At 51.5% G+C, this 27,181-nt stretch overlaps 1 protein-coding gene across 1 annotated transcript; it reads left to right on the forward strand.

Moving 5' to 3' along the window:
* Nucleotides 1-332: 332 nt before the first annotated feature.
* PPP1CB (protein phosphatase 1 catalytic subunit beta) lies at nucleotides 333-24,370 on the forward strand. Its single transcript, XM_069768352.1, has 8 exons — nucleotides 333-742; nucleotides 14,445-14,576; nucleotides 15,430-15,660; nucleotides 16,447-16,551; nucleotides 17,453-17,524; nucleotides 22,324-22,475; nucleotides 22,773-22,907; nucleotides 23,512-24,370. The coding sequence occupies exons 1-8, from the start codon at nucleotides 691-693 to the stop codon at nucleotides 23,614-23,616; spliced, it is 984 nt and encodes a 327-aa protein (XP_069624453.1). The 5' UTR covers nucleotides 333-690; the 3' UTR covers nucleotides 23,617-24,370.
* Nucleotides 24,371-27,181: the final 2,811 nt, after the last annotated feature.

The following is a 27,181-nucleotide window of genomic DNA, read 5'->3' on the forward strand; positions in this document are numbered from 1 at the left end:
CTCGGTGTACGCTTGCTCCTGATCATTGGCCGATGTACGCTCGCTCCTGATCATTGGTGCTGTCTTATGGTTTCACCCGCCTCTGACATGGCTTTCCTGTCCCTGCTGTATTACACCCGGTCACCGGTCTCACCCCGGTGGTAACTAGGCCCCGCACCGGGCAGCACCCGCCGCCTGTCAGCTCCTCTCTCTGGATTTCTCTCCTCTCTTCGCTTTAAGTGAAAAACAACCCGGCTCAGTCACAGTGACGTCACTGTCGCCATGACACCCGCTGGAGAAGACTCCGGCCAAACCCAGCACTATTCATCCTCCCCTGGAGTCTCCATGACAACGGGCGGGTGGTGGGGCGGGGCTACGGAGAAGAGCGCGGCGAGCAAGGACGCGGCTGCAACTGAAGCCAAGGGGCGTGGCCGAGGGGGAAAAAAGCGGGATATTTATTAGGCTCCTCCTACAAGGGCGGAGCAGAAGATAGACACACATCGCCCCCGCCCATTGGCTGGTTTTTCCTCCCAAAAGCCATTGTTTCTCCGAAGGAGGCGTGGTTCTGTCAGGTGACACACCTCTTAGTAGCGATTGGCTGCGCCTCAGCTGCTCTCCCCGCCTCTTGGGCGTGTCTGTGTCGTGTTGTGACGCGGCTCCGCCCGGCTCGCAGTGCTCGGCTCTGGTGGTGGAAGGTGAGGGAAGCGCAAAATGGCGGACGGAGAGCTGAACGTGGACAGTCTGATCAGCCGCCTGCTGGAGGGTGAGTGTTCCTGGCGGGGTGAGGAGGGAGCGGGGCCGAGGAGCGACCGACGGCGAGGATAGGGCCGAGCATCGAGCCCAGCGGGGCGAGAGAACGGGAGGAGGGCGGGGAGCGCGGCATGAGGCCGAGGCCCGGAGCGCGGGAGGCAGTGACGCCCCTCACACCTGCCTCTGACTGGTCCTAGGCTGGCGGTGGTTACCATGGAGACCCCGAGTGACCGGGGCTGTTACCATGGAGACCCCGAGTGACCGGGGCTGTTACCATGGAGACCCCGAGTGACCGGGGCTGTTACCATGGAGACCCCGAGTGACCGGGGCTGTTACCATGGAGACCCCGAGTGACCGGGGCTGTTACCATGGAGACCCCGAGTGACCGGGGCTGTTACCATGGAGACCCCGAGTGACCGGGGCTGTTACCATGGAGACCCCGAGTGACCGGGGCTGTTACCATGGAGACCCCGAGTGGCCGGGGCTGTTACCATGGAGACCCCGAGTGGCCGGGGCTGTTACCATGGAGACCCCGAGTGGCCGGGGCTGTTACCATGGAGACCCCGAGTGGCCGGGGCTGTTACCATGGAGACCCCGAGTGGCCGGGGCTGTTACCATGGAGACCCCGAGTGGCCGGGGCTGTTACCATGGAGACCCCGAGTGGCCGGGGCTGTTACCATGGAGACCCCGAGTGGCCGGGGCTGTTACCATGGAGACCCCGAGTGGCCGGGGCTGTTACCATGGAGACCCCGAGTGGCCGGGGCTGTTACCATGGAGACCCCGAGTGGCCGGGGCTGTTACCATGGAGACCCCGAGTGGCCGGGGCTGTTACCATGGAGACCCCGAGTGGCCGGGGCTGTTACCATGGAGACCCCGAGTGGCCGGGGCTGTTACCATGGAGACCCCGAGTGGCCGGGGCTGTTACCATGGAGACCCCGAGTGGCCGGGGCTGTTACCATGGAGACCCCGAGTGGCCGGGGCTGTTACCATGGAGACCCCGAGTGGCCGGGGCTGTTACCATGGAGACCCCGAGTGGCCGGGGCTGTTACCATGGAGACCCCGAGTGGCCGGGGCTGTTACCATGGAGACCCCGAGTGGCCGGGGCTGTTACCATGGAGACCCCGAGTGGCCGGGGCTGTTACCATGGAGACCCCGAGTGGCCGGGGCTGTTACCATGGAGACCCCGAGTGGCCGGGGCTGTTACCATGGAGACCCCGAGTGGCCGGGGCTGTTACCATGGAGACCCCGAGTGGCCGGGGCTGTTACCATGGAGACCCCGAGTGGCCGGGGCTGTTACCATGGAGACCCCGAGTGGCCGGGGCTGTTACCATGGAGACCCCGAGTGGCCGGGGCTGTTACCATGGAGACCTGGACTTACTGGTGTGTTGCAGGGGTGTCTGGGGTGAGGGAGGTTCCTGGGTGTCTGTGGTTGGTGGGGAGGGTGGTCCTGGGTTGGTGTGTGGGGGGTGTCCAGGGTTGGTGTGTATGAGGGGGGTTCCTGTGTGTGTGGGGGGTGGTCCTGGGTTTCCGAGGTTGGTGTGGGGGGGTTCCTGGGTGTCTATGGTTGGTGGTGGGGGGGCGGGGTCCTGGGTTTCCGAGGTTGGTGTGTGTGGGGGGGTGGTCCTGGGTTTCTGAGGCTGGGGGGGTTTCCTGTGTGTGCGCGGGGGGGGGGTCCTGGGTCTCCGAGGTGTGTGTGTTCCTGGGTGCCCGGGGTTTGTGTGTGTGTGGGGGGGGGGGGGGGAGGGGGTTCCTGGGTGTCTGGTGGGGGTGGTGGTCCTGGGTGCCCGGGGTTGGGGTTGGTGTGTGTGTGTGTGTGTGTGGAGGGGGGGGTGGTTCCTGGGTGTCTGGTTGGTGGGGGGGGGGTCCCTGGGTGTCTGGTTGGTGGGGGGGGGGTCCTGGGTGTCTGGTTGGTGGGGGGGGGGGGGGGTCCTGGGTGTCTGAGTCGACACGGCGCGACCTGGTCAGAATAGTGTGGGGGACGGGCAGCGGCACAGTGTGATGTACAGTGACAGACGGTACAAATGTCAGCAGCGTGCAGTTGTTCTGTCTGTGGTGAGGGGGCTGTTTTCTTGGCTCCTGCGGGGTCGGTGCCATCCCTACATGCGGGCGCACAGTCGTGCACATGCCACTGCTCGGCACAGGATGAGGACATTCCTTGGCTCTTGTCGGTCGGCGCTGATCCCGTTCTGGCGTTTAGTCGCATGTGACAGCGATGCATGCTGTGTACTGCGACGTTGTGTGGCGGTTTTATCATGACTTTGCACCTGAATTGCCATGGTCCCGTTCAGTTGAGTTGCTTCCTGGGCTCTGGCCGCATCACAGCAGTTCCCAGACTAGTCGCCCGACCAATCGGATGTATGTGACTGTTGTAGAGTCGCATGTGACATGCATTGCAGTGAAGTTACAGGCAAATGGCGGCCAAAGTTGACAAACATTGGGTGTGAGCTTCATGTTACATGACCAGATACACTGTGGTCTATAATGAAGCAACAAAAGAGACTGGTGCGATCACTGGGCTCGTGTGTCACGGGGCGGCAGGTGCATGTCCTGGTCACCGACGCTGCAGCGGACGCTCTCTAGCGTATAGTGTCTTTCCAATGGGGTTGGCAGTCACTGATGAAGCGGGGTCTCTGCTTCCCGGTATAGGTCCCCGGGGCCGTGGGCTTCTGGACTCTGGGTGTGTTGTCACCCTGGCACTTTGTTGCTGCTTTTCTAGTCTTCCGGATCACCAGTGAGTGTCAGACTCTGATGCTTTGTTACATCCAGTACCCGTCCTTCCCATCATCTGCTGCAGTGTCTGCATCTGGAGTTGTGAGCCCCCTGTGTGATAGATCTGAGGGGTCCTACTCTGTGCAGCTGCTTCCTCATATTATACATAGGCATGGTGTAATATAGCCGCTCCTGCCCACAAAAAGCTGATTCCTCCATGATGGTATTACCCAGCATGCCCTGGAAGTAACCATTACCGCTCTGTATGTTTATGGTCTGCTGAAATTCCAGGGTTTCTGTCACTTATGGTTCTTCTGATGTCAAAACTCTAATTCCACAAATTGGAAGATGTCTCGGTGAGTGGTTGCCTGGAAGAAGTAGCAGAGGGACGGTGGGCCCTGTGGTTGGCCTGTCGGGGACGGCGGGCCCCGTGGTTGGCCTGTCGGGGACGGTGGGCCCTGTGGTTGGCCTGTCGGGGACGGTGGGCCCCGTGGTTGGCCTGTCGGGGACGGCGGGCCCCGTGGTTGGCCTGTCGGGGACGGCGGGCCCCGTGGTTGGCCTGTCGGGGACGGCGGGCCCCGTGGTTGGCCTGTCGGGGACGGCGGGCCCCGTGGTTGGCCTGTCGGGGACGGCGGGCCCCGTGGTTGGCCTGTCGGGGACGGCGGGCCCCGTGGTTGGCCTGTCGGGGACGGCGGGCCCCGTGGTTGGCCTGTCGGGGACGGTGGCTCTATCTGGCTGCATCCTCCGAGCCGCAGTGACGTGAACACTGAATGTTGTATGCAACTGAATCTTGCATACAAATGCAGATGTCGGGCGTTCGGTGCCTGCAGGGCGTGCGGGGTGTGTTTCTTTGCCCAGTGACTGTTGTGTATTAGTAATGCAGGGTCTGGTAAGTCTGACACCTGCGAGGTGCTGCTGCAGCCTCGGTAATCACTATTGGGACTTTTCTATTATGAATACCCCTGACCACAGGCTCAGGACCCCTCTATTGTGGGAGGGGCGGATGTCACTGTATTAGCCAGGCTGTTCTCAGTGGGGAAAAACAAAATACTCCTGTAGTTATACCTTATTTGATGGCTGACAAAAAAAAAATGTCTCTTTGGAGATTGCTGGGGTCTCTTCATCAGGCCTAGTCTAACACTGTGTGCCTGCTGAGTTCAGCTTCTTGCACCATTGATCTCCAGGTGGGATTCCTGATGAAATAATCTAGGACAGGACCCTACAGCCGAGGGGAGAAACCCAGTGATTTGCTTCCTGGGACTCGTCCTCCGCGCTGACGTCTTCGTAGTTCGGGGAGAAGACGCTTCTACTATATTTGGCCATTGTTTGGAGAGAGGCGATATTTCCGTCTGAGAGTCTGGAGGAATGAGGATGCGGCTCGTCAGCCGTCCTGCATGGCCACATATCTGCAGTGGTGTCTTACTCTGGCTGTTGGTGACTTTATGTTTAGGATCTGGGGAAAGGTGACTACAGCCGCCAAACGTGGGACTTTGCTTCAGACCAGTGGATGACGCGTGGCCTATAGATGTCGCCGCGTCCTGACTGTCTTATTGGAAGTTGAATGTAAATTGATCACTTATTAAGGGTCAGACTGTTTTTTGCCGGGCGGTGCTCGAGTCTCTACCCTTACTCAAGGCTCCTAAATTGTGACAGCGCTGCTCCCGTAGTACTCGCAGTCTCCTGTAGTGGCCGCTGCTGTCGGAGCTGTGATCTTTCCAGTTGGCGATCAGGATCAGATTTCCTTTACCAGAACTGATCACTTTCCTATCCTAGGATTAGATTGTCTGCTCTTTTGAGCATGTTCTGTCTTGCTGATGGTACGGAGCTATGGAAAGCGTTACCCCTATAGAAATGACGGGGGAGGCTGTAGCACCCCCTATAGGTGTATATATAATCATTCAGGCATTGCTACTTGAGCGATTTCCTGATCTGGTTACATTACATTGGTAAATGGTTTCTGCCCGCTTCCCTGCAGCTCTGTCCTCTATCTGGGCTGTTAGTCGTGGCCTTGCTGTTCTGTTTTTAGCCCGGCCCGAGCCTGGTTGCCCTTTGTGCGGATGGTGGTGTCAATGTCATCAGATCTTCCTGGTATATTTAGCCCACAAGTGACCTATGTCTGTCTGTTGTTCCTGTGGCGGCGGCTCAGGGGGGTCACGCTGGAAGTCGCCCACCCAGTGGAGTGTCAAACGGTGAGTAAGGAAGAGGCCGCCTTATGGAGTACTGGCCGGGGGCCACACAAAGCTGATCACCGGCCCCTTATCAAGTGTAATCACACAGTGCAAGGTGCATAAAGATATCAAACCTGTGGAGATCAATGGTCGGACCCTGAGCTGTCAGTGACTTGTATAGGGCTACACATGAGTATATTGAGCGATCTCAGGAGATGTACATGGTGTAAGAGTCAATGTCGCCGTAAGTTCCTGACTTTTGCCGTTTTGAAAGCTGTGCAGCATAAAACATCTTGGTAATGGAAGAGTTAATTTCTCAAGGATGGAGGTCCTAGACATGATCTGTCTCGCCAATGGTGGGAAACCCCATTCAATGGTCCGTAGCTGTATTCCTTTATTGTGTGATGTCGGCCTAGTCCTGCAGTGACTGGCCTGAATAAATGGCCAGCGAGACCAGGCGCCCCCAGTGTATACTGTGCCCCCCATTGTGTCCTGTTGGGCCCCGTGTATGTGCAGCATTGGTGCAGGGCATCGATAGTATCGGGGGTTAGCAAATCTGTGTCTGAGGACTCCGGCTCTGCGCCTCCTAATCCTGCTGTGAATGGAGCGTTTCACTTAAGCTGATCCTTGAAGAACGAGCCGGGAATTCTCCCCACCATGATTTTTCTTTTCCTCTCCCCATTTGTTTGCTTTACGCTTGACAAGGATATTGGTTTTCGGCTTTCACAACCTCTGATACAGAGCTGTTTGTTTTCGAGCAATGGCACAAATTTAAAGGGGCTCGCGGACAAGGATCTTATTCGGCAGCGATGAGATCAGTGGCAGCGGCTTAATCTGGTAAACAGGTTCACGTGGCACCGCAAGTCCTGGTACTGCGTGTTTATAGCGACGGTCAAGTAACTGAACCTACGGGATTAGCAGCTGCACAATGGAGACAAGGACCGGAGTGTAATTGGTTTATCAGCTTTAGTCAATCATGGATCCCATTAATGGGGGACGGCCAGCGCACATTGTACATTCAAAGCTAATCTGCAACCGCAATGGGGTTGCAGGAGTAATCCTAATTTACCCCTTCATGACCAACTTTCTTTAGTACTGCCGCAGATGTGATGCATAGGCAAACACCGGCTTCTGGCAGTGTTCTTGAGGAATCTTAGCCCAGTCACTAGTATTCTTGGGCTTGCATTCTGTACCTGATTTCTTCACATCCCACCAAAAGTTCTGCCGCGCTTCGCCGTGGGCCCCCCTTCAGCCGCCGCGCTTCGCCGTGGGCCCCCCTTCAGCCGCCGCGCTTCGCCGTGGGCCCCCCTTCAGCCGCCGCGCTTCGCCGTGGGCCCCCCTTCAGCCGCCGCGCTTCGCCGTGGGCCCCCCTTCAGCCGCCGCGCTTCGCCGTGGGCCCCCCTTCAGCCGCCGCGCTTCGCCGTGGGCCCCCCTTCAGCCGCCGCGCTTCGCCGTGTGGGCCCCCCTTCAGCCGCCACGCTTCGCCGTGGGCCCCCCTTCAGCCGCCGCGTTTCGCCGTGTGGGCCCCCCTTCAGCCGCCGCGCTTCGCCGTGGGCCTCGCTGATCCTGAATAGGTTTGACTTATCATTACAGAGCTGAATCCCAGAACTTCTACGACTTTTTTTTTTTTCTGAGATTGGTCATTTTGGGTGCGACTGTTCTGGAAGTGACATCTTGGAAGTCCGTTCGTTGAGACTTTCAGTGCGAGACGCCATGTCTGCAGACACCAAATCTCGCTGCAGGTGTTTTGCAGTCACTTGAGGGTTTTCGGCCATCTGCCTCCTCAGGAATCTGGTGGTAGCCGGAGACGACTTCTGTCTGCCACGTCCATGTATTGGAGGCTCCTCTGACTTTATACTTGAGGACTCTTGTGCTTCCAGCTGTTTCTCTGAGGACGTTCAACATCTTCATCTTTGTATCCTTCTCCTTGTTTGTACGTAGCAATAATCCTACTTTTTGGACCACTCTCCTATCATGCAATGAAATTTCACTGTAGCCAATTCAGACATTTCTGTTTTATCTGATGCAGCTAATGAAGCCCTGGATTGTGACTCTAGGTGCCGTGAAGAGGGATTCTACTCAATGGGTCAGTAATTCTGAGACTGCAGTAGTCAGTGGCAAGAAGAAACCACTTGTTACATTAGTTCACATGTTTGTATTCTTGTTTCCTTTGTTGCAAAGAAAATCAGAAGATTTTGCTAATCGAATTTGCAATGGTATTTGAAGAATGTTGATTGTACCTGTACCTCCTGTACATTACTGATCCTGAGTTACCTCCTGTATTATACTCCAGAGCTGCACACACTATTCTGCTGGTGCAGTCACTGTGTACATACATTACATTACTGATCCTGAGTTACCTCCTGTATTATACTCCAGAGCTGCACTCACTATTCTGCTGGTGCAGTCACTGTGTACATACATTACATTACTGATCCTGAGTTACATCCTGTATTATACTCCAGAGCTGCACTCACTATTCTGCAGTCACTGTATACATATATTACTGATCCTGAGTTACAGCCTGTATTATACTCCAGAGCTGCACTCACTATTCTGCTGGTGCAGTCACTGTGTACATACATTACATTACTGATCCTGAGTTACCTCCTGTATTAGGCTAGGGTCACATTGCGTTAGCGCAATCCGCTAGCGCTAAACGGATTGCACTAACGCAATGTTTTTTATGGGGCCGCGTTCGGGGTCGCGGTAACGTCTCCGCTCTCGCAGATCCCCGATCTGCGAGAGCGGGTAACGGACCGCGGGTGCGCCTCGGACGCTGCAAGCAGCGTCCGCGGCGCGCCAGGAATCTCCGGCGCATCGCTAGCGCGTGCCGAACATGGCACGCGCTAGTGTAGCGCGTTCCCATTAGCGTGAATGGGCGCGTTAACGGCCGCGTTGCACGGCGTTAATTTCGCCGTGCAACGCTGTCCGTTTAACGCGGTCCCATAACGCAATGGGAACCCAGCCTTATACCCCAGAGCTGCACTCACTATTCTGCTGGTGCAGTCACTGTGTACATACATTACATTACTGATCCTGAGTTACCTCCTGTATTATACCCCAGAGCTGCACTCACTATTCTGCTGGTGCAGTCACTGTGTACATACATTACATTACTGATCCTGAGTTACATCCTGTATTATACTCCAGAGCTGCACTCACTATTCTGCTGGTGCAGTCACTGTGTACATACATTACATTACTGATCCTGAGTTACATCCTGTATTATACTCCAGAGCTGCACTCACTATTCTGCTTGTGCAGTCACTGTATACATACATTACTGATCCTGAGTTACAGCCTGTATTATACTCCAGAGCTGCACTCACTATTCTGCTGGTGCAGTCACTGTGTACATACATTACATTACTGATCCTGAGTTACATCCTGTATTATACCCCAGAGCTGTACTCACTATTCTGCTGGTGCAGTCACTGTGTACATACATTACATTACTGATCCTGAGTTACATCCTGTATTATACCCCAGAGCTGCACTCACTATTCTGCTGGTGCAGTCACTATGTACATACATTACATTACTGATCCTGAGTTACCTCCTGTATTATACCCCAGAGCTGCACTCACTATTCTGCTGGTGCAGTCAGTGTACATATATTACATTACTGATCCTGAGTTACAGCCTGTATTATACCCCAGAGCTGCACTCACTATTCTACTGGTGCAGTCACTGTGTACATACATTACATTACTGATCCTGAGTTACCTCCTGTATTATACTCCAGAGCTGCGCTCACTATTCTGCTGGTGCAGTCACTGTGTACATACATTACATTACTGATCCTGAGTTACATCCTGTATTATACTCCAGAGCTGCACTCACTATTCTGCTGGTGCAGTCACTGTGTACATATACATTGCTGAGCTTCCATACTACAGGTGACAGATCGGGTAAAGATGACATTTTCTAGGATGCACACCAAGCTGTGATCATGGAATGAACGATGTGCTGGGGGATTTCCGCTCTGAAGCTTGCGGTATACGGTCCACATATAATGGTGCATTCAGGTACACTGTGCAGGGGGTGTCATGGCTCTTGCCCATGTTTTCTGAGGATCCGGCCTTTGCTTTTTCTGTGGTATTTACTAGCCCTATATGTGTGTTACACGGGGTGCGGTGCACATCTCTACAGAAGGTCGTTGTGTTTACACCAGAGATGTTTCCGCCTTGGCTGATGTTGTTGCTCAGAGTCCCGGGCCCTGTTGTATGTTCCCCGTCACACCAGCTGCTTTGTATGGACGGCGTGGGGCCCCGGTTGCTGGGTATTTTGCAGGGGCCCTGTGTGATGTATCCGGCTGTATGTGATGTGCGGTGCATCGCTGGTTCGTTTCTTTCCTCTTCCTCCCAGCGGTCACATGTGTTCCCGACAGAAGGATCCTAATTACTAATCGCAGAGTGGCACCGGCCCCTCCGGCCCTTGCCAGCCCGGTAAAGTTCCGCTGTCTGAGCCAGTGATTTTCCAGTGAGATGTTACATCCATTAAAGCAGCCGGCTGGACAGAGCAATGGATCGGCTCATCACAGCTGAATGGCAATATTAAAATTAGCTCACGAGGGGTCAATATCTGGATTTTTATTTTCACCTGTATGATGTGAATGCGTAAGGTGGATGAGGGTTGGGGGGGTGTTGTACCTAGTAGATTTCTGGGGCGACCACCTGCTCCGCTTGGGACCTGATGGATACGGCCGTGTTCACTTTGCACAATGTAAGGCTGACTTGGAATAGAATCCGTATCCGAGATCCTGATCTGAATACACCGTAATCCATGTTTATCTGCCAACTATTGCACCCAGAAGACGCAGTAAGGAGGGTACTGTAGTTATAACAGAGGGGGCGGCACAATTCCTTGTCACCGTGTATCCGGCACTGCCCTGTTGTGGATCAGCCCCCGCCTGCCTATCCTGGGTGACGTGCCCCTGCCTGCGCTGTCCCACGCTGTGCCGCTTGCACCGCTCTCTGGCTGCAGGGAATGCAAGGTGTTGCTATGGATCGGCTCTTATGAATAGCTCATTGTATTGCTGCACACACGCAGCCGATCTCGCCATCTAAGGGAATGAACCGGACGACTCCCGGCTCAGCAATACATTGTTTTTTTTAGTAGGAATTATCCCACTTATAGAAAACGTACCGCCACTCAGGGAATATTAGCACAAGTGATAAGTGCTGGAACGCAGCCCGATACGACGTCGTCCCTCCCGAGCAGTCACCAGTGGTCGGATTGGAAACTTGCAGCCCATTTTGGTATTTTGTGACCGAGAATTTGGGGACATGGTGGTGGTGTGAGCAGAGCCTGAGCCGATAATGATCACTTCTCCAGAATGGACTGACTGGGACAGAACAGGATGTAGTATAGAGTATAGAGCAAGGCGAGGACCGGAGCGAACCTGCAGACATCAGAGGGAGTATCTGTGTAATAGACCCACGGGAGGCGGCCATACATGGTCAGGAGCCGCCACTCCGGAGAAGAAGGTTTCCACATGGAAAGAGACTTTTCCTTCTGACTGCACAATTAAAAATAGAAAATCTGTGATGACGTTGTATGAGCCCTGCTTTGTGGGGGCTGGAGGGTGACGAGGGACAACTACCAGGCCCTGTCTGTGGTGCCCATTGCTGAGGTCACTTGCCTTGCCCCATACAGGTGACCCCTCCAGAAGACTAGCGCAGACTGGGATTTGTTTTTGCTGGACCCTACCAGGTCCCCACTTGAAAAATAACATATTAATCTCCCACTCTGGCACCGTCCCATTGATGTTGGCTCCAGGTTTCCCGGGGCTCGCATGACATTGTGCCATGTGAACTACAGCCAGTAATGTAACTGTCAAATGTCAGGGAAGTGGTGAAAGCGTGGCCGCAAAATAGCAGCTGGTGATTGTCAGCAGCGTTCATGTGGCATAGTAATGTCGCAGGAGCTGAGGATCTAATTTTTTTTTATTTTACAAAGGTGTCTGCTTCCTTTATGAAGGGGTTTGGTGAGGTAGTGGATGATAATGATGTGCTATAATACAGAATATCGCCCCCTCCTGTGAACTAACACAAAATAAATCCATGTACCAGCAAAAGCTCTAGGATTTCAGTAATCTCATACACACTTATTTTTTTTCTTTGTTCCTTACTATATTTGAAAACTGCATCATGTCCCCCCTTTAGTTGTTTTTAGATCATTTTTTTCACCCGTAGAAAGCAACGCTTTCTTGGGGGGGGGGGGGGAATGTATCTACAGTAATGTGTGTGAGGGAAGGCGCACACTATCTGTAAACCCTGCAGTTTGGACGCTCCATACTTGTGCAGGTTTCAAGAAATCCCATGCCCGCTATGCATGCATCGGCACCCGTGGAGACTGACATGTGGCGCGTCTCTCCAGACTGCAGCAGGTCTATATTGTGGAGACGCAAGTCTCCGCAAGATAGATGTCCACGTACAATGTATTGGACAAGGTGAATCCGCATGGTTCAATGAACACAGAAGATTCATCTACGTTCAGTAGTCGGCGTCCAAAGCGCTGCCAATTCCTGATCGTCTGCACAGACCCCCAACACACTTATTTTTGTGTCTTGGCATTCCAACATTGTTAATAGTAGTTCAGCTATTGATTACCGTAAATTAGTGAGAAGGTAAACAACGCTCGACCAATTCTACCCTCCCTGCTGTTTTTTTTAAATTTGCAATTGTGTATTTTTTTTCATGAACTCCTATAATCTTCTCGCTGGGATTCCTACATGGATGGATCCAGCGGTTTTGTTCAGAATAGTCAGGTTTTTTTTTTAAGACATAGAAAAACTTTTATTCTACTAAATAATTTGATCAAACTGTCCTTTTTTATTCTCCAAAACTTTTTTTTTTTTTTTTTTTTTATGACCTAGGGGGAAAGAAAGCGGTTTCAGTTTTAGTTGCAAAAAAAGCTGCATGAAAGCAACTTGTGTGAACATGGTTTAAATGCTATGTTCCCACCAGGACTTTGGTGAGTTTTTGATTTTAAAACTTTTTTCCATAGCTTTGTTTTTTTTTTAACATGTTTTTATCGTGTTGCTATAATTACCGCCCTTTACCTCCTGGGCTTTGCTAGGTGCTTGATCCACGTGTTTCTCTGCCGGTTTTCCTGCGAGTGCGATGTTGTTGCTTTATTAGGCTGGGGGTTTGTTGACCTTGGCGCGGCTCGTTTGCCCGTCTCGGTGTATCACATGGCAGTGCCGGTCTTTGCCAGCGCAGAGTTCTGTTTGTTTGTGACAACAGCATTCACTCCAGCTAGGAGAATCTGGACCCCACGTGATACATTGTAACAACCAGACTTGTGCTGCTGACAGGAGGGGATAGAGCTGGAGAGACGGGGGGGCTTCAGATCTACCATAGCTCTTCAGCCTCATTGGCTTATCAATTCACATGCTAATTTTTCAGTAACAGTTTTCAGTCTGGCCGTATACAGGTGTTGCTGGACTTGTCTTGGAAAGAGATACGCGCACATGTAAGTAGTTTTTGAAGTGAAATTCTGATGGGATTCCCTATAGACGCTGGCACTTGGAGATTGATTAGTGGGATAGGTTATGAAGATGAGATGAGTGGCGGTCTTATACCCGATGCCAGCGATCAACTGTATATACACTTAACAGCTCCACATAGTGGCCATTCCCTGGTACTGCAGCACAGCTCCTGTTCACATCAATAGCAGCTGACGCAGTTCTTGCATTACTACAATAAACCATCTGGTAGCTTCTTATTCCAATTTCCCCCTCTAAGACAGATGCACACTTGGGCCGCTCAGTGTCCAGCCGCTATAAAGCCGCATTAGAAGCCCTGATCTGGAGGCAGTCCGCCTTGCGGTCCCTTTAAGTGCGTTGTTTTCTGTGACTGCTTTTCTTTTCCTGGCATCGTCTGCTGCTGTTGTCTCTCCTATTACGGGTGCAGTGATGCATGAGCTGCCATCTGTCTGCGCTCGGCACCTGTACGGGCACACGCTCCGCTCCATGATGGGTGACTAACCCTCCACCCACACATTAAAGGGTTAAGGCGCCCTGATCCAGGCGGCTGTTTCCTGAGTATTTAGGTCAGGGGAGCTGCTCTGGACAGGATTGGGGGTTCGCTGTAGGAATAGAGGGGTCTCTGCAGATATTTATACTATAATAGCAGACGGGCACTGACGGGTCGCCCGTTTGGCCTCCGATATGGAGTTTAGTCTGTACGTCGCTCTCCCGGGGAACGTGTCAGACGTATAGCACAGCCATTACAATGCACGTTATGGGGGCAGAAGTGCTCCGTCAGGGTCCCGGCGAGATGATGTAGATCTTCAGTCTCGCTGCAGGGGCTTCGTGTGACGTCCCTCTGTGCTTGGCTTCCTTCACATTTGCTGAGACTCTTCTGCTGGGCGGCTGCCAGGACTTTCCATATATCTAAAAATAGTCTGACGGTGGTCTGTGCGGAGCCGAGATTTGGCCCCGGAATGACTGGGTGCTCGTCAGAGGCGTCCGCTCCGGCACATGACTTCTGCTTGTCCAGGTGTCCTCCATTGTCAGCCTCCAGTGTGAGAACAGGCGGAGGTTACTCTCCAGAGATTATCGGGGCTCATTATTTATGGAGGTGCAGAATACAGTTACTATCGTAGGAGAAAACGTGGAAAAAGCGAATGCCCCTGATCCCAGCGCTGACCCCTGAGTGACTGCAGCTGTGCCCCCAGACATAGGGAGACGGACCCCCGTGTTTAGAGGTTCATTGTGATGGATCATGCCCCCTTATTCTGGGTTCCCGTCCTCGGAGGAGTATAGGACGCCGCTGGTGAACGACTCTTGAGTTTAGACCTCACGCTGTTACCTTATTCTTCCTGCAGTGCGAGGATGTCGTCCTGGAAAGATCGTGCAGATGACGGAGGCCGAGGTGCGGGGTCTTTGCATAAAATCCAGGGAAATCTTCCTCAGTCAGCCCATCCTGCTGGAACTCGAGGCCCCTCTGAAGATTTGCGGTGAGTTTGCCTTTCCCACGCTCCTGACAGCCATGCTTGGCTCCTTGTAATGTACAGAATATTTATGGGTTAACATGGTAAAAAATACAGTTGTAAATTATTTTCTATCTTCCGGCTCGCACAGTGCAAAATTCAGGTCCGTGTTCTAGAATTTCTAGGCCCCATATAGTCAAGAATTTAAGGGTCCCACTACTCCTCTTGCTGCGTCGGTCCCCCTCCCCCCCCCCCCCCCCCCCATAGCTTTATTTCCCTCTAATTCTGCGGACGAGTGCTGATCTGGGCACTATAGGGGTGAGAGGATACAGCTGACAACTTCTCACCAATAAATTGCCGTTTCCTCTTGGACAACTGTATGAAGATGGGTAAGGGTACTTTCACACTAGCGTTTTTTGTAAATCCGTCACAATGCGTCGTTTTGCAGGAAAAACGCATCCTGCAAAAGTGCTTGCAGGATGCGTTTTTCCCCCATAGACTTCTATTGGCGACGCATTTGCGACGGATTTGCACACTTCGCATCCGTCTTGCGACGAATGCGTCGTGCTTTGGCGGACCGTCGGAAAAAAAACCCCTACATGTAACGTTTTTTTCTCCCGACGGACCGCTTTTTCCGACCGCGCATGCGCGACTGGAACTCCGCCCCCACCTCCCCGCACCTTACAATGGGGCAGCGGATGCGCCGGAAAAATGCATCCGCTGCACCCATTGTGCAAAGCGTTAAACGCTAGCGTCGGAATCTCTCCCCGACGCATTGCGACGGGGAGATTCCGATGCTAGTGTGAAAGAAGCCTAAGATGAACCGCTGCGATATTTAACCAGTGTAATGAAGCCGTTTTCCTGTCTTCTCCTCCCGCAGGTGACATCCACGGGCAGTACACAGACTTACTCCGGTTGTTTGAATATGGCGGCTTCCCCCCAGAAGCCAATTACCTCTTTCTGGGGGATTATGTGGACAGAGGGAAGCAGTCGCTGGAAACCATCTGCCTGCTGCTGGCGTATAAAATCAAATACCCCGAGAACTTCTTCCTGCTCAGAGGAAACCACGAGTGCGCCAGCATCAACCGCATCTACGGCTTCTACGACGAGTGTAAGTCTCCAGCTGTCCCCGGCCGCCTGCTCCACTAACCTCACTGTGACCTAGAAAGGTCCGTAGTGTTAGTCACCGGCCGTCCACGGAGCACGCTGACAATGGGCAGGACAGCTAGAAATCACCTGCTGCATGATGCCGGGCCTAGTGGGGGGCAGCAGATATCTTCCCTGTGTGGTAGGAAAGCCCTGGCCATCTTGTTAATTTTTTTTTTCTATTGCATTCTCCCTATACTGATTGCTTTCTACTCCAACCACATCCAGAGCTGCATTCTGAATTCTGCTGGATTTTGCTTGGCTTCATTAAATGCAGCTTCCTAATCCTGCAGAATGGTGAATGCAGCTCCTGAAAGATCTTTGCTTCTAGGTAAGAATTACAAAGTTGCTGACATAGGTAGGATTGAGGTCCCCTGTATGTGATCCTTCTCTCTCTGTATTGTGGCATCCGATAAAACACGACCCAATTTTTTTTTTTTTTATTGGGAAAAAACTTAATGTAGACGCTCGGGTGCATTGTGGGCTCATGGACGGCCTGGTAACATTAATCCACTATATAACTGTGCATGGACCACCCTGGCAAAAAAAAAAAAAGTTGAAAGGTTAACTGGGTCTGCAACTTTAAGACTCAGAAGGCTTTTTGCTGAGTGCGAGACGTCCAAGACTTTATATGATCCGAGATTTTTACCGCATTAATGAATCTACTGATTCCTCCGCTTTCCCTCTCCGCGCTCGTGACCCACTTTAACAAGAAAAAGACCTAACTCCCTCCTCTCTGTGCTTTCTTTAGGCAAACGGAGGTTTAACATAAAGCTGTGGAAGACCTTCACCGACTGCTTCAATTGCCTGCCGATTGCCGCCATCGTGGACGAGAAGATCTTCTGCTGCCACGGAGGTGAGGACAGAGATATCCGCAGTGTCCATCTGGAGACTGCGCAGGCAGGAACTGTGCCCCCCGGGGGGCTCGGATTAGATGTAATCCTGGTTGGACGATGAGGGCAGGTGATGTGGCAGGCAGCCGCGCTCTCCAGAGGTTTAGTTACGCAACTTGTAATGAAAGGGTTTCCATTATTACCCCAGAGGGCACGTATGCTGGCCCGGGGATGACACCATGTATGCAACACGATGCTGCACCCCTCGTATCCCGTGCACATCTCGCTGTGACCGGAAATGGCCCATAGTGATTAACCCTCATCCACTCAATGTCCCAAAATAACCAGAGGTTTACCTTCATCACCACTTCAACCTCTGGGCACTAATTGTGTAGGCGGAGGTATAAATGGGTGTCGGATACAGAGCCCAGTCCATACCGCAAGCTCGCACATCCCGCTGCTCGATTTTAGCGCATTGCTCACATTAAGAGGCTGCAATCCCCTGTCCTGATTCTTCTCACAGCTGAGAGTTTGTTACAATTGTTTCCAGTCTAGACAATATTCCATGACCTAAACGCTTCAGCAGCTAAACCTCTCCCCGGCCCTGGACACTCGCAGTTTGTGATCACAGAAAACGTCCATTCACTGTCTGCAAGCCTTAATGTGATCCGTTATCGCAGGGGATCTGTCATGGCGTCAGGCATTCTTGTAGCTTTCTGACCCCGGACTGTAGGATCTTTTTACATTAGTGCATGGCAGGCCATCGTATCCATATCTATAGCCATGATTCAGGGGCCCAGGCATAACCCCTGCTGCACTCCCCTAGGGGGGTAGTTGCAGCGTTTTTGGGGCTATGCTACATCTGGCAGTGATTTCTTTTTTTTGTGTCTTTGATGTGACTTGTACCGAGATGTTTTCTTCCAGGTCTCTCGCCAGATCTACAGTCTATGGAACAGATCCGCAGAATCATGAGGCCCACAGATGTCCCTGACACAGGTAAGGTGTGACATGGGAAGCGCAGGTCCTCGAATGCTGTACGACCATCAGGGGACAAATATTATCTTTAAGCCGCAAAAAAAAAAAAAAATAATAATAATAATAAATTGCTAAAAAAAAATAAAAAAAAAAAAAATTAGGAGGTGATGATATAGCACCGACAAGTCTGATGTGTGCTGGAGTAGACGAGGGAAAAGGCTCAATGCTGGGGTGTGGAGACGTGGGCTCGGGGAAAGGCTTGGGCTTGATCCCTATAGGTTTGATCTACTGCTTCTACTTACAGACCTGACAAATGCCCCTGTCCTGGCTGGTCTGCCAGGGTGGAGGTTCAGGGTCCTCATCTGGGATTTTTTTTTCTTTTCACGTTTCTCTGGACTGATTCTGCCTTCTGTTGAATGGATTGCGCCCATTCAGTCCCTTCTGTTATTTGCTCGCCCATCATCCAGGATTGATCGGTATCTGCTAATACAGATGGCGGCCTCCAGCTTTGGGCATCATTACATGGGGTCCTCACAGCTGTTGATGGCGCCTGGCACCATTTTATTGTAGCCCATTGCTATGTGTTGGACTATTTCTCTGTTACCAGTAATTACTATGATCTAAGTGGAGCTGTTGTCATTGCCGCACTCAGATCATGGTAATTATTGGGGAGCGCTCAACAGGTCTAGGCACCGGCGTTGCCGAAGTGACTTAATCCAGCGGAGAATCCACATCACTAGATTAAATCCTTGCTGAAGTGTCTTCCTCGGCGGGATCACCCACCTGAAAGGCATCATGTGCACATACCCTTACAAGTGCACGTCTCAATAAATCCAGGCGTGTTGCATGTCAGGGTGCTGGTTACGGGGGGCTATAGGGGAGGGTTAGCGCCCTCTATACGTCAGTGCTCTGGTTACGGGGGGCTAAAGAGGAGGGTTAGTGCCCTCTATACGTCAGCATGCTGGTTATGGGGAGCTATAGGGGAGGGTTAGCGCCTCCTGTACGTCATTGTGCTGGTTATGGGGGGCTATAGGGAGGGTTAGCGCCTCCTGTACGTCATTGTGCTGGTTATGGGGGGCTATAGGGAGGGTTAGCGCCTCCTGTACATCGGTGTGCTGGTTACGGGGGGCTATAGGGAGGGTTAGCGCCTCCTGTACGTCATTGTGCTGGTTATGGGGGGCTATAGGGGAGGGTTAGTGCCTCCTGTACGTCATTGTGCTGGTTGTGGGGGGCTATATGGAGGGTTAGCACCTCTTGTACGTCATTGTGCTGGTTGTGGGGGGCTATAGGGAGGGTTAGCGCCTCCTGTATGTCATTGTGCTGGTTACGGGGGGGCTATAGGAAGGGTTAGCGCCTCCTGTACGTCATTGTGCTGGTTACGGGGGGGCTATAGGAAGGGTTAGCGCCTCCTGTACGTCATTGTGCTGGTTACGGGGGGGCTATAGGAAGGGTTAGCGCCTCCTGTACGTCATTGTGCTGGTTACGGGGGGGCTATAGGGAGGGTTAGCGCCTCCTGTACGTCATTGTGCTGGTTATGGGGGGCTATAGGGGAGGGTTAGTGCCTCCTGTACGTCATTGTGCTGGTTGTGGGGGGCTATATGGAGGGTTAGCACCTCTTGTACGTCATTGTGCTGGTTGTGGGGGGCTATAGGGAGGGTTAGCGCCTCCTGTATGTCATTGTGCTGGTTACGGGGGGGCTATAGGAAGGGTTAGCGCCTCCTGTACGTCATTGTGCTGGTTACGGGGGGGCTATAGGAAGGGTTAGCGCCTCCTGTACGTCATTGTGCTGGTTACGGGGGGGCTATAGGAAGGGTTAGCGCCTCCTGTACGTCATTGTGCTGGTTACGGGGGGGCTATAGGAAGGGTTAGCGCCTCCTGTACGTCATTGTGCTGGTTACGGGGGGGCTATAGGGAGGGTTAGCGCCTCCTGTACGTCATTGTGCTGGTTATGGGGGGCTATAGGGGAGGGTTAGCGCCTCCTGTACGTCATTGTGCTGGTTGTGGGGGGCTATAGGGAGGGTTAGCGCCTCCTGTATGTCATTGTGCTGGTTACGGGGGGGCTATAGGAAGGGTTAGCGCCTCCTGTACGTCATTGTGCTGGTTACGGGGGGGCTATAGGAAGGGTTAGCGCCTCCTGTACGTCATTGTGCTGGTTACGGGGGGGCTATAGGAAGGGTTAGCGCCTCCTGTACGTCATTGTGCTGGTTACGGGGGGGCTATAGGGAGGGTTAGCGCCTCCTGTACCTCATTGTGCTGGTTACGGGGGGGCTATAGGGAGGGTTGGCGCCTCCTGTATGTCATTGTGCTAGTTACGGGGGGGCTATAGGAAGGGTTAGCGCCTCCTGTACGTCATTGTGCTGGTTACGGGGGGCTATAGGGAGGGTTAGCGCCTCCTGTACATCAGTGTGCTGGTTACGGGGGGGCTATAGGGAGGGTTAGCGCCTCCTGTATGTTATCTGTGTAGTTGCTCAGCGTCCTCCTCCCCGTATGTGAATTCCTCTGGCTCCTGTCTACATGTCGCTGCTGGTCGAGCTCCTGTTTCGGTGTGTGGACGCTTCTGTATGCCTGGAATTCGGGGACAGCTTGTTCACCCTCTTCCCCCCCGGTGATTTATTTTTGGGTGGAATTACATGAACAAGATTTTGTCTCAGAAATTTTGTCACTTTTCTTTTGTCACCGATTTTTCTTTATGAAGTGCTGAAATCCATGTGCTCCCCCACAGCGCCCCCATGTAGGTGACACTCAGGTTTCTGAAACAAGGTCTTGTGCGTATTCTCACTTCTTGTTTTTCGTGATCACGGCAGTGGGTGGACGGCGGGGAGCATCAATCAGTGCCGACCCTGGGACCTAATTAAGAACAAGATGGGGGGCCGATTCACCACTCTCTCTATAGAAATGATCGCTCGGGTGAAGCTTTGTTATTTGTATAAAGAGAAGTTTTACAACTTTTAACTTAATTTCTCACTATTTTAAAGATCACCGTCACCTGTCAGTGAATGGACACATTGCTCTTTACTTCCTGAGGCTGAAAAACGTAAACCATTTTACCCAGACAGAAATTGTAGCGGTCACCCTGGAGTCCGGGGGATTTGTGATCCCGACACTTTCAGCTCTGAGTATTAGCCTGTGTGCACACATTGCAGAAATGTCTGCAGCATTTCCACAACTCCCTGCCGTGGGTAAAGCGCATGTGGCATTCGCTTGTTTTCCCGCAAGACACAACGTGTTTAGCTTGCAGAATGGAAAAGTGATTGACAGGTTGGTCATAGTGCTTGACAAGTGTGACCAGCTTTTTACTATTGATGCTGCCTATGAAGAATCAATAGTAAAAGATAGAACGTTAATAATAATAAAAAAAATATATGGTTATTCTCACCTTCCGACGGCCCCCGATCTCCTCAGCGGCGCTCCCGGTGCGTTCCGTTCCCAGCGATGCTTTGCGCAAAGGACCTTTGTGACGGTCACGTGACCGCGACATCATCTCTGGTGATTTATGCAATGGGAACGGAAGCCGCCGCATCCGCCGCTGAGAGGTGGGAGGACTCCGGGGGCCATCAGGAGTATATCCCTATTTTTTATATATTTTTTTTTTATTTTAATTTTTTTTCTCTCAGGAATATGGTACCCAGGGCCTGAAGGAGTCTCCTCTCCTCCAGACCCGGGTACCATCCGCACATGAAGCGCTCACTTTACGCATGGTCTGCACAGCCACATGCGTAAAGTGAGCGTTTCAATGCAATCCTATGGCGGTGGAATCGCCGCGATTCCACAGAAATAATGAACATGCTGCGGATTTTACCACAATGCGATTCCGCAACGAGAAAATAAGCAGCATGAGCACAGCAACTGCGGAATCCCATGGGATTGCATGGGAATGCTGCGGCGGAAACGCATAAAAATGCAGCATGGGCTCACAGCCTTACAGAATTCGCTGGGTTGCATGCACTTGTAGCAAACCTTCAGCTGTGAGGAGTTTCTTCAGTTCTAGATGCCACGCTTGTTCCTGGTCCTCCTTGACACCACGCTGGATATAGCATGATCACAGCATTGGGGAAAATACATAGATTTTTAGCTCAAACACCATGCTGTCCCTTTCTGATGGGGCTTACTTCCATGAGAATAAGAAATTGTCCATAGGGAATAAACTCGCTGCCATTTTATTTTTTATCCATAAATGAAGCATCGTGTGAACGATTGTCATGGGACTGTTCAGGTTTTTAGTGGAGACGAGCGGATCAGTTTGCAGGACCCCGGTCCAGCGGGGTCACATCAATGGCTTCTCTGCAAACCTCGTACCCACTATCAATCAGCAGCGAGTGTCGGTGTGGTGGAAAGGCGCACACGACACCGTGCCTAATAATAAGAGGTGCTGGTAGAGGGTTGGCATGGGTCCTCTCTGGCGACCATTGACTAATGATGTGGCTGCTGGATCAGAGTCCTGCAGTCTTACCTTTAGCATTTGGATGTTCACTGACAGCAAGCAGTGATCTTTAAATAGTGCGAAATTGAAGGTTTTGTAACTTAAGACCATTATTATTTCATTATGCGAAGCTTCTTCGTTCTCGAGTCCGGACACCCCTGAGCGATAGCGACCAGGTTATATTTAGTGTGTGGACGGAGGAAGCATTTTCTTTGAGGATCTGCAGCAGATTAGTCCCCGGGGATTGACAGCTTAGTGTCACCGGCTCTGTCCTTACGTCTCGGTCGTACACAGGTGTGGGTTACACGGTGTGACCCGACCCTTCAGGACGGTTGTGTAACGCTCTGGGGGGGCACACGAGGCTCGGCGTCCTGATGAGACTCCCCTCTTCTCCCGGCAGGCTTGCTCTGCGACCTCCTGTGGTCAGACCCTGATAAAGACGTGCAGGGCTGGGGCGAGAACGACCGCGGGGTCTCCTTCACCTTCGGAGCAGACGTGGTTAGCAAATTCTTGAATCGACACGACCTGGATCTGATATGTCGGGCTCATCAGGTAGGTGATTCTTCTTAAACATTGGGGGGGTCCTTGGGAGAATTCATCATTTTATTGGTTGCGTCTGGGGGTGACAACCAGAAACCCTGTCATTAAAGTGATGGTCGCCCCCATGTCTAGACTCTTGGGTTCACATTGTGATACGTAGTGCTCCGGATTCCGGACTCTTGAGCTGTAAGGGTTCAGGTTGGGGTATATCCGTATCGCCATCTTTGCCATTTAACCCAATGCGTCCTCTTCTGGATGACAAGTCTTTGCTGCTTTCCTGACCGATTTTCGTTTTGCCTCCGCACGCAGGTAGTTGAGGACGGCTACGAGTTCTTTGCCAAGCGGCAGCTGGTCACCCTGTTCTCCGCTCCAAATTACTGCGGGGAGTTCGATAATGCCGGCGGCATGATGAGTGTGGATGAAACCCTCATGTGCTCCTTCCAGGTAACAGCTGATGCTAAGGAGTGGGGGGTTTGTGCCCACTGTGCGGATTACTGGGCGCTGCCTGACTGAAGTACAAGGCTCAAAATGATCCTTTCAGATGCAGCGGCCACCTGACTGCTCCCCTGTCACTAGTAGCAGAGGACCCCTTTAATCAGACACCAATTTCAGTGGTTGTGGATGTCTTCGTTAGCAATGTATTGGTGTTTTTGACCCTTTAGTATCTGCAACAATTTTTTTCCCCCCATTTCTTGGTCCATTTATCTGATTTTTCACTTTGCAAAAAAAAAAAAAATGTAATGGTTCACAGCCCACTACCCACCCATCCACCACCCTACTCCTTGGCTGGACCGATGCTCATTTTCCGACAGCGGACTATAGTCCTCTAATTTATGGGACCCCCCATCTTTGGGATGCATACTAGGACTGGAACTATCCTCACCCACAGATCAATAGCTAACGTACCGCACTGAGATACCCTGTATCCGAGCCCATACATCGAACGTGCTGCGTTGGAGCGTACCCCGAGAGCTCCCTGCAGTCACATCTATTAGCCTCTGTTCACACCTAATTCCTTATGTCAAAACTTTGTTCTTCTCGTCCATAGATCCTGAAACCCTCAGAAAAGAAAGCAAAGTACCAGTATGGGGGATTGAACTCTGGGCGCCCCGTGACGCCTCCCCGGACAGCCAACCCTCCCAAGAAGAGGTGAAGAGCATATCCTGCCGACGAGACAGCACCAGATCCTCCATCAAGACAAAAATCCACCTTATAATAAGTGTGCACTGTTAACATCACCCAGCCATTCTGACCCCCTTCTTTAAAATGTTGCACGCGTTTACCTCCTTGAGACAGGTAAAAAGGATTTCAGAAAGGGTTAAATGTCCGAATCTGCTTCATCCCCCTCACCCGTATCCCCAGAATAAATGGGTATATTATGCACATAACATATTAAGCCCCCAAACATCATTGCAAGAGGTCCATACTTTTAGTAATGCAGCTAGCCCTCGCCCCCACAACCCCACCAGGGGGTGACCCCCGCAAGTCACAGAAGGGTCGCACCGCTGCGGCGGTTTTTCGTGTTAACCCTTTCAGTGCCGGCTGGATCTGCAGGACTTAACTGTACTACATACACATTAAAGTGCTACATTTCTCCGTTCCTATATGCGGAGCTCCCCACCCCCCGTTCCTCCTGGCATTGAAGGGGTTACACTTTACCTTTGTCTCTTCACTTCACTGCTTTAATTATTTTTTTTAATAGCATTAGTTGTATATTCTGACTTCTGAGAGAAGAAATAATCACCACCCGTTGTGTGTTCCCTGTGGTATTTTTGGCTTTCCACGCTTTTTTAGTCTGTTTTTGTTTTCCCTCTCCCATTTCATTCTGTTGACTGACGGCCACTTTCTTTCTTTTTTTCCCCCCTTGTTCTGATCTGCTTTGACATTAAAGATGACTTTTCTTAGTACATGTGGTTCGTGTACAGCTTGCTCTCTTAACAGCCTGACGTTACCGGAGAATGAGCCGGTGACGGCGGCGTAGCCATCATGTAACGTTCATTCGGTGTTTTCATAGAGTTCATACTGACATTCAGCGTCTCGCCCCCTCCTCCTGCCCATCCCCCCCTCTCCCATATCCACCGTTTTCAGTTGCGATCTATTACAGCATGTGTAGAGTTAATGTTGGGTTGCGCACGATGCATCGCCATGTTCCCACGGCACATCCTGCATTTGCACTTCTCGATGCATTTTCTGGAGTCGCGTTGCATTCGAGCTCTGGAACTAGAGTTTAGAAGTGACAGTTTGCAAAACTGAATGTGCCGCTGGTCCGCGTCTGCCCCGTTGTCAGGATTAAAGGGTGCATATCGCCCACACGCTCTGGGATTGTGACACGAGGGCGGCGCCCCTACTGGGCGGGGGACGGCAGTGCGGCTCCCGCGGCGTGTGGGCTGCATGGACACTTTAATTTATTTGCGAGCAGCAGTCACTATCAAAGCGTAAACTGTATTCTTTACAAGCAATCTACTAACTGCTTTACGTATCTTTACGGTTTTTTTTTTCCTTTTTTTTTTTTTTTTTTTTTCCTTTCCGTTTTAATTCAATAAAATGTCATTAGAAATAAAACCACTCGTGTCTCCTCCAAAATGTCTACACCAAGGTGTCGTATGGTGGAACCGGAGGGGTCCAACGTCTCAGATATTTACAGTTCTACAAAACATCCATCCAGCTGATGTTTCTTGTGTGTTCTGCACAATTAGGAAACTAATCTATGGGATCTGAGCTGGGGAAATGTATTTCTGAGTTACATTAATATGCCTCAAAGTATTCACCAATGTAGATCACTGTACGGGTATAAGGAAACTATTCTTTTATATCCCTTATCCTGTACTGATCCTGAGTTACATCCTGTATTATACTCCAGAGCTGCACTTACTATTCTGCTGGTGCAGTCACTGTGTACATACATTACATTACTGATCCTGAGTTACATCCTGTATTATACTCCAGGGCTGCACTCACTATTCTGCTGGTGCAGTCACTGTGTACATACATTACATTACTGATCCTGAGTTACATCCTGTATTATACTCCAGGGCTGCACTCACTATTCTGCTGGTGCAGTCACTGTGTACATACATTACATTACTGATCCTGAGTTACATCCTGTATTATACTCCAGGGCTGCACTCACTATTCTGCTGGTGCAGTCACTGTGTACATACATTACATTACTGATCCTGAGTTACATCCTGTATTATACCCCAGAGCTGCACTCACTATTCTGCTGGTGCAGTCACTGTGTACATACATTACATTACTGATCCTGAGTTACATCCTGTATTATACTCCAGAGCTGCGCTCACTATTCTGCTGGTGCAGTGACTGTGTACGTACATTACATTACTGATCCTGAGTTACATCCTGTATTATACTCCAGGGCTGCACTCACTATTCTGCTGGTGCAGTCACTGTGTACATTACATCAGGGTTCCCCAACTCCAGTCCTCAAGGCCCACCAACATGTCATGTTTTCAGGATTTCCTTAGTCTTGCCCAGGTAATAATTGCATCACCTGTGCAATGCAAAGGAAATCCTGAAAACATGACCTGTTGGTGGGCCTTGAAGACTGGAGTTGGGGACCTCTGCATTACATTACTGATCCTGAGTTACACCCTGTATTATACTCCAGAGCTGCACTCACTATTCTGCTGGTGCAGTCACTGTGTACATACATTACTGATCCTGAGTTACACCCTGTATTATACTCCAGGGCTGCACTCACTATTCTGCTGGTGCAGTCACTGTGTACATACATTACTGATCCTGAGTTACACCCTGTATTATACTCCAGGGCTGCACTCACTATTCTGCTGGTGCAGTCACTGTGTACATACATTACTGATCCTGAGTTACATCCTGTATTATACTCCAGAGCTGCACTCACTATTCTGCTGGTGCAGTCACTGTGTACATACATTACATTACTGATCCTGAGTTACACCCTGTATTATACTCCAGGGCTGCACTCACTATTCTGCTGGTGCAGTCACTGTGTACATACATTACTGATCCTGAGTTACATCCTGTATTATACTCCAGAGCTGCACTCACTATTCTGCTGGTGCAGTCACTGTGTACTGTGACAAAACACTCTGGGATCGCCTTTGCTGGGGTCAAAGGGCACGTGGTTTGTGCATTGAATCTGAGGCGTACAGCAGGTTTCTGAGCAGGCTGACCTCAGGTCAGATTTATTAACGTGAAAGCAACATAAACAAAACATAAAAATAAATCCTAGCCTGTCCGGCACTAACTAAACAAATACGTTGCTATCTCAACAACTGGGGGGGCTTCTCCCACCCAGCTAACATCACACAATTCTGGAGCAGAGCTCTTCACTCACGGTTGTCTCACACAGACAGGCAATCTGTGTGCCCCAGGCAGACGCTGGAAACCCCCAGCTGGTCATCTTTTATTCCTGCAATCATTAACCCATTAGCACCCTGAAGATACTGAGTGGCCTAATTCACATAGGACAAACACCTGGGCGAGATATACCTGCCTCCATCTACCACACCAGCATGAGTCTTACATATCCCCCCCCCCCCCTTGCTCAGACCACTCCGGTCGAGCAACAACACTTTTCAAACAGTGCACTCGGGATAGGGCATCGGCGTTCCCCATCTGCACCCCAGGTCGGTGCTCCACCGTAAAAGAGTAAGCCTGCAGGGCAAGGAACCACCGGGTTACCCGACTATTACGGTCTTTGTGGAGGTGCATCC

This window comes from Ranitomeya imitator, chromosome 5, assembly GCF_032444005.1.
Source record: "Ranitomeya imitator isolate aRanImi1 chromosome 5, aRanImi1.pri, whole genome shotgun sequence".
Classification (NCBI taxonomy): Eukaryota; Metazoa; Chordata; class Amphibia; order Anura; family Dendrobatidae; genus Ranitomeya; species Ranitomeya imitator.

Bases quoted from the DNA above. Each gene is read 5' to 3' on its own strand.
- PPP1CB (XM_069768352.1), top strand. From the start codon at position 691: ATGGCGGACGGAGAGCTGAACGTGGACAGTCTGATCAGCCGCCTGCTG. The intron at 743-14,444 runs GTGAGTGTTCCT...TTCTTCCTGCAG, and splicing joins GATCAGCCGCCTGCTGGAGG to TGCGAGGATGTCGTCCTGGA. The intron at 22,908-23,511 runs GTAACAGCTGAT...TCTCGTCCATAG, and splicing joins CCCTCATGTGCTCCTTCCAG to ATCCTGAAACCCTCAGAAAA.